The following is a 12,025-nucleotide window of genomic DNA, read 5'->3' as shown; positions in this document are numbered from 1 at the left end:
TTCAGCTAATAACTTTGCTTCTTATTTCTTTAAGAAAAACAAACTGTAGAGATCTTCCACAAGCTTCTACTTGCAGATGACTTGATATTATATATAAAAAGCCTAAAGACTCCACTCAAAAAACTGTTAAAACTAAATAATTTCAGTAAAGTTGCAGGATACAAAATTAATATACAAAAATCTGTTGTGTTTCTACACACTATAAACGAACTATCAGTAAGAGAAATTAACAAAACAATCCTATTTACAATTGCATCAAAAAGAATAAAATGCCTAGGAATAAATTTAACCAAGGAGATCTAAGTCTTGTACACTGAAAATTATAAGACATTGATGAAAGAAATTGAAGACACAAATAAATGGAAAGATATTCCATGCTCATGATTTGGAAGAATTAGTATTGCTAAAATGTCCATACTACTCAAAGCCATCTACAGATTCAATGCAATCTCTATCAAAATTCCAATGGCATTTTTCACAGAAATACAACCAACAATCCTAAAATTTGTAGGAAAACACAAGACCCCAAACAGCCAAAGCAATCTTAAGAAAGAACAAAGCTAGAGGCATCACACTTCCTGATTTCAAACTATATTACAAAGCTATAGTAATCAAGACAGTATGGTGTTGGTATAAAAACAAAGACAAAAGACCCCCACGATAGCTATTCCTTTCCTGCTTTATTTTTCTCCATCGCACCTATACTCATCACATAGAATATATTTTTACTTATTCCTGGCCTCTTCTCATCTCACTAAAAGGTAAGCGCCAAGAGGGCGAGGATTTTCGTCTTGTTTTGTTCAACTTCATGTCTCCAAACATCAAAGAATTCCTGGCTCATAGTAAACCATATATGAAAGAATGAAATTGATATTTATTTAATTTTATGAGGCAGTGTCCAATGTCTTAATGTTATCTTTCTTTATCCCATTCAAAATATGCAGGGAAAACCCATTAGTTATATCCATACTAAATTTCTTTTCAAATATAAAAAGACACTAAATAAACTGACCTTAACAAAAGTTTTTAAAAATAAGACTAAAAATATTTGAAATTGCCTCCATCTAACCTATCCTTTCTAACCATTTGCAATCTATCTTCATCCCAGTATCTTAAGAACCCAAATATTTACCTTCTTCAAATACAGAGATTTCCAACAAATGTATATTTTATGAGAAAGTCAGAGACACAATACATACCAAATGTATACTGGACCTTTTATTGGGTTCCAAGTGTCACCTTAGTTCTACTTTGATTTCTTTGGAAGCACCTCATTAAGCAAGTACAGTAAGTTATCAAGCATCCTAAATGCTGATACCAACCTATCCAAATCCCCAGAATTAGAGAAGTAATTAGAAACTCAAGGCAGAAGTGGTAGAAAGGAAGAAGCAAGTCTATCCTAGCTCACTGGGATCTGAAGGAAATAAACTTACTACTGCACACTCTAACCTTTTGAGTTTGAAGCACTTATCAGCAACATATGTGTATGTAATTATTATTGACCACAATGAATTTCCCAACTAGTAAATTATTTTAACATCAACATAAAGTCCTTGCCTATTTTTAATTGAAAACTCAATGGCAGAAATTATAGCTACTGCAATATTTTGATCAGGCCCCTTATAGTTCATATTTGTTAATATCAAGTTACTAATACTGTTAATGATAATATGCTTGAGTGCATTTAAGCAATCAAATATAGATACCGAAGAAACACTTCTGATATTAGCGGGAACTATACCAAATGAGGAAAGCAGTTTATGGCTGAAGGGGCATATTTTAAATGCAGATTTGACCCATAAAATGACAACAAGGCATACTTATTGTTTACACATTAGGTATAAAGACATACCTTGCGCAAAACAGCACTGCTGAATCATACTGTGTAGGAGATGCATAACTCACAAGAACAGCAGTGAAAAAGGTGACATTGAGTCACAGATGATCTGGCCTCACGTGATGGAAACATCTAGGACTGGGAAATCTCTCAATCACATTTCTCTATCTGTTTAGGCGAAGCACTGAAAATATTTCTTTCAACAACGTGAAAAGAATACCAGATCACAGGTACATACTTTTTGGTCTTTTCCTAGTGAAAGTTCTACTATAAAGGCTTTGGGGTGGTCTGGAAAGTCACCAAAGTGACAAGAAAAGAGATCAAGATCCAAAGAGACAGAACTAAACCAAATGATTCATAACTATCGTTATGCTTTTTAGCAAAGATTCAGTAACAAATTTACATTTGACATTGTTTTTGTGTCCCATGGAGATTTAAAATGAAAATATCTGAAGCTGGATGTTAACTGGTCATTACGTGGAATAGGCAGGGGAAACAGGTGATACTAGTAACCTTGCAATTCCTTTCAAACATCTGAATTTCTATAGAATGTAATCACCACGATTTTTCCCATACAATTTCAACTCCTCACTTTCAGTGGGAAGATGAGTATTGACATTAATTTTTCAAGTAAGGGAGAATGTAAGAGAAAAGGGAGAATATACAATTTCTATATGAAATAGGGAGTAATATGACTACATGAATAAGTGAGAGTACAGGGCCACTAAGACCAAGAGCATAGGTTCAGTTTATATACTTCTTAACCAGTCCACTGCAATAGATTGTCTCCCCCCACACACACACACATACACCATTTATTCTACATCAGAATGATACCATTGGTCATAGAGAAAGTTAAGGAGTAATGACCAAAACTACAAAGGTGGTTATGAAAATGATTATACCAAAGAAGCAAAGTACAAGCTAATTACCTGCAAATATCTCCTCTAGCACAAAATTCTATCATTACAGAGGCAGTGTTTCATGAGAAAAGGCTCATCCCAATTTCCTGACTTCCTAACTCAGCCCAGTTATTCCCAATGCACATACTCTTTGCATCCCTACTGACATATAAAGGAAAAACTATTTCATTTACACGGTGCACTAGTATGCTTTCATCCACAGTGTATGTACATGATTTCACTTGATTCTCACCAATCTATCAGAGATAAGTGTTAACTATGTTTAGGAAGTGCATAACACTAAACATTCCATGAGCAGCACGGAATGCAAAAACATCCCTTTCTCCGCGGCATGACACTTTAATCCTTGTAGCTCAGTAAGGGCAAATGATAATATAACTTTGTAAGTTTCACGGCGAGCTAAGCAGAACGTGCAAAGAATGATTCTGCGAAAGTTAACAGCAATGCCCCAAAACAATGCTATCACCCATTTCAGCAAACAGACAGACTTGCCTCAGCAAGCACCCAATACACTGATAGCCCTCCTTTTACGTAACGAACATGAAGTAAATTATCGGAACCAAAGCTACCTAACTGGAACAGTCTACCTAACCCAGGGAAGAAACCACTTATGCCACACATCTCATCATGGATATTGAACTGGGAATACTACCCCGAGGGTAAAGCTCCACAGCTTCTCCACCCCAAAACAATCCAAGAACTTCAATCCTGCCGGCGGTGACCCGCAATCTACATGTAAATCAACATTACTTCCAAGCGCGACGATATGCATCTTATTCTGCAGCCAGCACCACCAGACCACATCCCAGTGAAACCAAGCCCCACCTCTCCGAAAATCCCAGTATGAAAATAAACCATCACTGACAGGCCTTCGAAGTCCAAGATCCTGACTTGCTCCTAACAACGCAAACCAAGGACACTCCTAAACCACGACAAAACGCTCCCTGTCCAGCCAACATCCTTTCCTCTTCCACAAGCTCCCTCCGCACACTCAGTCGGCCCGAGGTCACCACGGGAAGAGGGACCCTCACACCCCAGAGTGGGCCACGACTCTAGGCCATCTTTCCAGAGCTCACCGCCAAGGAGGGCTGGGAAACATCTGTGCTGAATCCCCACACCTGGAGCGCCAACCTGGAGACAGATCAGGCGCTCTGCCACCTAATGCCCAAGCAAGGGGAAAGCCCAGCACCTGGACGGTGGCCTGACAGGACAGCCGCGCCCCAGGATTTCCACCGCGCTTCTCCCCTCCACTCAGAGTCCCACGCGACCGCTCGCCGCCTGGGGGAGGGCACCGGCGCCCCCTGCCAGGCGGGCAAAGGATACAGTCCCGGCTCCAGAACGCCGCCGCGCCGGGGCGGGAGGGGCCCGCCACGTCCGCCATCTTGAAACAACCGCCACTCCGGGCGTCGCCCTGGGGCCGCTCCGCCCCGGCCTCCAGGCCCAGTCCCCATTGGCCGCACGGCGCAGAGGCCCGCCCCCGCTTGCGCGGCCAACCGCGGCAGGGCGGGAAGGACCGGGCTGAGGAGTCACTGTGTCCCCGCGGCTTGGTGTGGAGCCCCCGCCGGGGCCCAGGGAACGAGCGCCCGGCGGAACTACTACTCCCAGAGCAGCCCGGGCCCCCCATGTCCGCCCCGCTGCGCTCTCAGGCGCCGAGCACTACAACTCCCGGCATGCAGTGAACGTGACGGCCGAGGCTCCGAGGCGGCGCCCAGCCCTCCGGCCCGCCCCGCCCTCCCGCCTTGTCCCCGCCGCTGCCCCGGCCGCGCGCGGAGCGGGGACGCGAGCCATGGAGGAGACGCCGCCCCCGCTGCTGGGCGGCAGCAAGCCGCACCTGGAGAAGCTGACCCTGGGGATCACCCGCATCCTAGGTGAGTGGGGCGGGGAGCCGCGGTGGCGATTGCGGGACGAGGCGGTGTGCACTGGAAGCAAGGAGGGGAGCTGGACCCTGCATGTCAGTGAGCATCGCTGATGTGACTTCCGTTGTTAAGGAGGAAAGGGGGAGTCGGATGCGTGACTAGGCCAGGGAAGCGTTTTCGGGGAGTGTTCGGACTCGGAGCTGGGAATCTCGAAGGTTCCCCCTACCCGAGGTCCCACCGCAGGTCCCGGGAAGGACGGGCAAAGACGTGCAAAGGGGAGACAGACACCTGACAGTTGGAGGTTGGGTGTCCGGTGGGGCATTCTTGGCCAAGGGAGTATCCTTGAAACCCAAGCTCTTACTCTGGTCGCGGAGAGAGCTGGGGGAATGCTGCGCCCAGCCTCCCGGGGCAACAACCCCCACGCGCTCCGTGTCATTTCAGGAGTCAAGACTTGCACCACTGAACGGGTGTTTCTCCTCTATTGAACCTTTACCTAGCACCCACCGCTATGTTAGACTCTGGGGCTACAAAGATGGGGGGGGGGCGACGGAAACACAGTTCTCTGAAAAAATAAACAGACGAGGTCCCCAGAAGTGTGAGAGATCAGTCATCTATTATTGCTAGGAAGTAGCACAGAGGAGGAAGTGATTGACCCTATCTGTAGAGTTAAGGAATATGTCCACAGGAGATGATGCTAGATTTTGAAAGACAAATGGGAGTTAGCCGGATAACCAAGGAAGAGAAAGGCAGTCTAAGCAGGCTGAATAGTATGCTTCTATGCCTTCCCATTACTTTTGTAATAAAATCCATATTCTGTACCATGACCCACAAGTCCCTTTATAATCATCATCTGTCTTTCTGTATTTTCACTCTGCTTTGGCCACAGTGGCTTTCTTGTACGTAAAACACACTAAGCCTGTTCCCGCTTCAAGGCCTCTGCAATTTGCTAGACCCTCCATCTGGAATTACCTTCCTCTGAATGTCTCTCTCCCTCACTTGGTTCAGATCTCTGATTAAATATCATGACCTCAGACGAGCCTTCCCTGAATATAGTTCTAACCACATCCTCCCCTATCTTTCTCTCTTCCCTTATCCTACATTTGGTTTTATCCTCATGGCTTTATCACTACTTGGAATTATGTATTTATTTGGTTGTTTTTTCAATTGGTCCGTTTCTTTTCTGTAATAGAAGTCCATGAGGATAGGAACTTGGTCTTGTTCTCCCTTGAATTCCCCAGTGCCTAAAACAGTAAATGTGGCATGAAACACTATGATGTGTTAAGGAGAAGTGGTAAGTCTTAGAAATGACGTTTTAGAGTTGGGCAAGGAGAGATCTAATCAAGACCACCCATATCCTATCTCCCCGTTCTTATCCAAACATCCGACCTGTTTTTTGTTTTTGTGAGATCAGCCCTGAGCTAACATCCGATGCCAGTCCTTCTCTTTTTGCTGAGGAAGATTGGCCCTGGGCTAACATCCATGCCCATCTTCCTCTACTTTATATGTGGGCTGCCTGCCACAGCATGGCTTGACCAGCGATGCATAGGTCCGCGCCTAGGGGCTGCTGAAGCTGAGCCGGTGAACTTAACCACTACACCACCAGGCCGGCCCCTGTGCTCTTACTTCTTAAACTCAAAGATTTAGTCAGGCAGATTTTGCTATTCCAAAGGTGTGCCTCATTATTCTTTTTATAAATCTAGGGAGTTTTCTATAAATAAGTTATTTTCTTTTGATTAATGTTTAATCTACTTAAATCAAGCTAGCTAAATTTCCCTGAAGCTGTCAGTTCGATTTAAAGACCCAAATACTTAAATAACTGTGAACATTTTAAATTTCATTTATACATTTAATATATTCTATTTACTATTAAGCATTACAGATGTCTGGCAACCTGGTAACACAAGGCAAAACCTACCTAAGGAATTAAGCAATGCTGGTAATTAAATTTATAGTGAAGCTAGCCTCCTGTAAACATTCTAATATTGTTTATAAATGTAATCAAAACCTCATAATTTCAAGTTAATAATCACAAGTCAAAAATCAATTATATGTTTTTGTTTGTTTTTTTCTCTTTTTTCAAATTTTTCAAATTTTTTTATTGATGTCATAGTAGTTTATAACATTGTTAGATTCTAATTGTACGTTATTATTTGTCAGTCACCATATAAATGCACCCCTTCACCCCTTGTGTCCACCTCCCAATTCCCTTCCCTGTGGTAACCACCAAACTGTTCTCTCTGTCCGTGTGTCACTTTATATTCCACCTATGAGTGAAGTCATAAAGTGTTTGTCTTTCTCTGTCTGGCTTATTTCGCTTAACATAACACCCTCCAGGTCCATCCCTGTCGTTGCAAATGGAACGATTTTGTCTTTTTTTATAGCTGAGTAGTATTCCATTGTATTTATATACCACATCTTCTTTATCCAATCTATGGATGGACAGTTGGGTTGCTTCCACTTCTTGGCTGTAGTGAATAATACTGCAATGAACATAGGGGTGCATAAGCCTCTTTGGATTGTTGATTTCAAGTTCTTTGGATAAATACCCAGAAGTGGGATAGCTGGATCATAAGGTATTTGTATTTATAATTTTTTGAGGAATCTCCATACTGTTTTCCATAGAGGCTGCACCAGTTTGCATTCCCACCAGCAGTGAATGAGGGTTCCCTTTTCTCCACAATCCTCTCCAACAGTTATTATTTTTTGTCTTGGTGATTGTAGCCATTCTCACAGGTTTAAGGTGAAATCTTAGTGTAGTTGTAATTTGCATTTCCCTGATATTAGTGATGTTGAACATCTTTTTATATGCCTGTTGGTCATCAGTATATCTTCCTTGGAAAAATGGCTGTTCATATCGTCTACCCATTTTTTGATAGGGCTATTTGTTTTTTGTTGTTCAGTTGTGTGAGTTCTTTATATATCGTGGAGATTAACCCCTTGTCGGATATATGATGTGCACATATTTTCATTTTGATTCTGGTTTCATTTGCCTTGCAGAAGCTCTTTAGTCTCATGAAGTCCCACTTGTTTATTTTTTCTTTTGTTTCTCTTATCCAAGTAGACATGCGATTCAAAAAGATCCCTCTAAGACTGATGTCAAAGAGTGTTCTGCCTGTATTTTCTTCTAGGAGTTTTATTGTTTCAGGTCTTACCTTCAAGTCTTTGATCCATTTTGAGTTAATTTTTGTGTATGGTGCAAGATAATGGTCTGCTTTCATTCTTTTGCATGTGGCTGTCCAGTTTTCCCAGCACCATTTATTGAAGGGAGTTTCCTTTTTCCATTCTGTGTTCTTAGCTCCTTTGTCGAAGGTTAGCTGTCCATATATGTGTGGTTTTATTTCTGGACTTTCAATTCTGTTCCGTTGATCTGTATGTCTGTTTTTGTACCAGTACCATGCTGTTTTGATTACTATAGCTATGTAGTATATTTTGAGGTCAGGGATTGTGATGCCTCCTGCTTTGTTCTTTTCTCTAGATTGCTTTAGCTATTCGGGGTCTTTTGTTGCCCCATACGAATTTTAGGATTCTTTGTTCTATTTCTGTGAAGAATGTCCTTGGGATTCTGATTGGGATTGCATTGAATCTGTAGATTGCTTTAGGTAGTATGGACATTTTAACTATGTTTATTCTTCCAATCCAAGTGCATGGGATATCTTTCCATTTCTTTATGTCATCATCAGTTTCTTTCAATAATGTCTTATAGTTTTCATGGTATAGGTCTTTCACCTCCTTGGTTAAATTTATTCCTAGATAGTTTATTCTTTTTGTTGTGATTGTAAATGGGATTGTATTCTTGAGTTGTCTTTCTGTTAGTTCATTATTAGGGTGTAGAAATGCAACTGATTTTTGTAAGTTGATTTTGTACCCTGCAACTTGGCTGTAGTTGTTGATTATTTCTAGTAGTTTTCTGATGGATTCTTTAGGGTTTTCCATATATAAAATCATGTCATCTGCAAACAGCAAGAGTTTCACTTCTTCATTGCCTATTTGGATTCCTTTTATTCCTTTTTCTTGCCTAATTGCTCTGGCCAGAACCTCCAGTACTATGTTGAATAAGAGTGGTGAGAGTGAGCACCCTTGTCTTGTTCCTGTTCTCAGAGGGATGTCTTTCAGTTTTTGCCCATTGAGTATGATGTTGGCTGTGGGTTTGTTATATATTGCCTTTATTATGTTGAGGTACTTTCCTTCTATACCCATTTTATTGAGAGTTTTTATCATAAATGGATGTTGGATGTTGTCAAATGCTTTCTCTGCATCTATTGAGATGATCATGTGGTTTTTATTCTTCATTTTGTTAATGTGGTGTATCACCTTGAGTGATTTGCAGATGTTGAACCATCCCTGTGTCCCTGGTATAAATCCCACTTGATCATGGTGTATGATCTTTGTAATGTATTGCTGTATTTGGTTTGCCAATATTTTATTGAGGATTTTTGCATCTATGTTCATTCATCAGCAATATTGACCTGTAATTTTCCTTCTTTGTATTGTCCTTGTCTGGCTTTGGTATCAGAGTGATGTTGGCCTTGTAGAATGTGTTAGGGAGTGTTCCATCTTCCTCTGTTTTTGGCAATAGTTTGAGAAGGATAGGTATTAAAATCTTCTTTGAATGTTTGGTAAAATTCTCCAGAGAAGCCATCTGGTCCTGGACTTTTATTTTTTGGAAGGTTTTTGATTACTGTTTCAATATCTTTACTTGTGATTGGTCTATTCAGATTTTCTATTTCTTCTTGATTCGGTTTTGGAAGGTTGTATGAGTCTAAAAATTTATCCATTTCTTCTAGATTGTCCAATATGTTGGCATATAGTTTTTCATAGTATTCTCTTATAATCCTTTGTATTTCTCTGGTATCCATTGTGATTTTTCCCCTTTCATTTCTAATTTTATTTATTTGAGCCTTCTCTCTTTTTTCTTGGTGAATCTGTCTAAGGGTTTGTCAATTTTGTTTATCTTATCAAAGAACCAGCTTTTTGTTTCATTGATCCTTTCTACTGTTTTTTTGGTTTCAATTTCGTTTATTTCCTCTCTAATTTTTATTATTTCCCTCCTCCTGCTGATTTTGGGTTTTGTTTGTTCTTCTTTTTCTAATTCTGTTAGGTATAGTTTAAGTTCACATATTTGGAATTTTTCTTGTTTGTTAAGGTGAGCCTGTATTGCTATGAATTTCCCTCTCAGGACTGCTTTTGCTACATCCCATATGGTTTGGTATGGTGTATTTTCATTTGTTGCCAGATATTCTTTGATTTCTCCTTTAATTTTTTCAATGACATATTGGTTGATCAGTAGCATGTTGTTTAGTCTCCACATCTTTGTCACTTTCCCAGCTTTTTTCTTGTAGTTGATTTCCAGTTTCATAGCATTTTGGTCAGAAAAGATGCTGGTGGTGATTTCAATCCTCTTAAATTTATAGAGGTTTGCCTTGTTTTCCAACATATGGTCTATCCTTCCGAGTGTTCCATGCGTACTTGAGAAGAATGTGTAATCTGCTGTTTTTGGATGGAGTGTTCTCTATATACATCTATTAAGTCCATCTGGATTAGTTTTTCATTTAAGTCTACCATTTCCTTATTGACTCTCTGTCTGGATGATCTATCCATTGATGTAAGTGGGATGTTAAGGTCTCCTACTGTTATTGTGGTGTTGTTGATATCTCCTTTTAGGTTTGTTAATAGTTGCTTTATGTACTTTGTTGTTCCTGTGTTGGATGCATATATATTTATGCATGATATGTCTCCTTGGTGGAGTGTCCCTTTTATCATTATATATTGCTCCTCTTTGTCTCTCATTACCTTTTTTATCTTGAAGTCTGCTTTGTCTGATATAAATATGGTAACACCTGCTTTCTTTTGTTTGCCGTTAGCTTGGAGTATCGTCTTCCATCCTTTCACTCTAAGCCTGTGTTTGTCTTTAGAGCTGAGGTGTGTTTCCTAGAGGCAGCAAATTGTTGGGTCTTGTTTTTTAACCCATCCAGTCGCTCTGTGTCTTTTGTTTGGGAAATTAAATCCATTTACATTTAAAGTGATTATTGATATAGGAGGGCTTAATGCTGCCCTTTTATCACTTATTTTTCAGTTGTTATGTATTTCCCTTGTTTCTGGTCCTGTGTATTTTGAACAGCTAATTCAATTTGGTGGCTCTCTATGATGGTTTTCTCAGTTTTCTCTTTATTTATCATTTGTGTCTTTGTTCTGATTTTTTGTTTAGTGGTTACCATGCAGTTTCTATAAAAGATCTCGTAGATGAGATAGTCCATTCCCTGATGGCCTCTTGTTCCCTTAGTCTAAGCAGATTTCATCCCTTTTCTCTTCCCCTTCTAAGTTGTTGTTGTCACTACTTATTCTGTTATGTGTTATGAATTTGTGGTTAAAATGAAGTGATAATATTTATTTTCGATGTTTTCCTTCCCTTTATCTTTAGAGTTATAATTAAGTGTTTGCCAATCTATTCTGATAGAGAGTTGCAATTTTCTGATTTTGTCTGCCTATTTATCCACTTGCCTAAGGCTTTGTAAACCCTTTCTTTCTTTTTTTTTTCAGGTATCAGGGCCTTCTTGATCAAATCTTGTACGGGGTGGGTCTTGTGGCAATGAACTCCCTCAGCTTTTGTTTATCTGGGAAAGTTTTTATTTCTCCATCATATCTGAAGGATATTTTCACTGGATATAGTATTTTTTGCTGAAAGAGTTTGTCTTTCAAAATTTTGAATATATCATTGCACTCTCTCCTAGCCTGTAAGGTTTCTGCTGAAAAATCCGCCGAAAGCCTGATAGGGCTTCTTTTGTAGGTTATTCTCTTGTGCCTTGCTGCCCTTAATATTTTTTCTTTGTCATTGACTTTTGCCAGTTTTGCTAATATATGCCTTGGAGAAGGTCTTTTTACATTGATGTAATTAGGAGTTCTCTTGGCTTCTTTTACATGTAATTCCAGCTCCTTCTCCAGGTTTGGGAAGTTCTCAGTCATTATTTTTTTAACAAACTCCCTACTCCTTTTTCCCTCTCTTATCCCTCTGAAATACCTGTAATCCTTATGTTGCATTTCCTAATTGAGTCGGATATTTCTCGGAGAATTTCTTCATTTCTTTGTAGTCTAAGTTCTCTCTCCTCCTCCATCTGAAGCATTTCTCTGTTCCTGTCCTCCAGATTGCTAATTCTATCCTCCATATTGTCAGCTCTGTTGTTTAAGAACTCTAGATTTTTCTTTATTTCATCCGTTGTGGTTTTCATCTCTAACAATTCTGTTTGGTTTTTCTTTACAGTTTCGATCTCTTTTGTGAAGAATTCCCTCTGTTCAGTAATTTGGTTCCTGCTTTCATTGAACTATCTTTCAGAATTCTCTTGTAGCTCGTTGAGTTTTCTTATGATGGCTGTCTTGAATTCTTGGTCATTTAGATTGCAGATTTCCATGCCTTC

The 12,025-nt window shown here is 40.1% G+C and overlaps 2 protein-coding genes across 6 annotated transcripts in view; one reads left to right on the top strand and one right to left on the bottom strand.

Moving 5' to 3' along the window:
• KIAA1328 (KIAA1328 ortholog) overlaps positions 1–4,234 on the bottom strand; it is a 341,990-nt gene extending 337,756 nt beyond the window's left edge. For 2 of the 3 annotated variants that reach the window (XM_058557017.1, XM_058557018.1), the window contains exon 1: positions 4,084–4,234. In XM_058557017.1, coding sequence (XP_058413000.1) covers positions 4,084–4,141 — 58 coding nt within the window. In that variant the 5' untranslated portion in view covers positions 4,142–4,234. The other variant, XM_058557019.1, reaches the window with a different exon arrangement.
• A 58-nt stretch (positions 4,235–4,292) lies between these two features.
• TPGS2 (tubulin polyglutamylase complex subunit 2) overlaps positions 4,293–12,025 on the top strand; it is a 73,892-nt gene continuing 66,159 nt past the window's right edge. The window contains exon 1 of one of the 3 annotated variants that reach the window (XM_058557022.1): positions 4,293–4,628. In XM_058557022.1, coding sequence (XP_058413005.1) covers positions 4,547–4,628 — 82 coding nt within the window. In that variant the 5' untranslated portion in view covers positions 4,293–4,546. The remainder of the gene's footprint in view (positions 4,629–12,025) is intronic. The other 2 variants (XM_058557023.1, XM_058557020.1) reach the window with 2 other exon arrangements.

The sequence above is a fragment of the Diceros bicornis genome, chromosome 16, assembly GCF_020826845.1.
Source record: "Diceros bicornis minor isolate mBicDic1 chromosome 16, mDicBic1.mat.cur, whole genome shotgun sequence".
In the NCBI taxonomy this organism is placed as follows: domain Eukaryota; kingdom Metazoa; phylum Chordata; class Mammalia; order Perissodactyla; family Rhinocerotidae; genus Diceros; species Diceros bicornis.
This window is presented reverse-complemented; position numbering and strand designations above follow the sequence as displayed.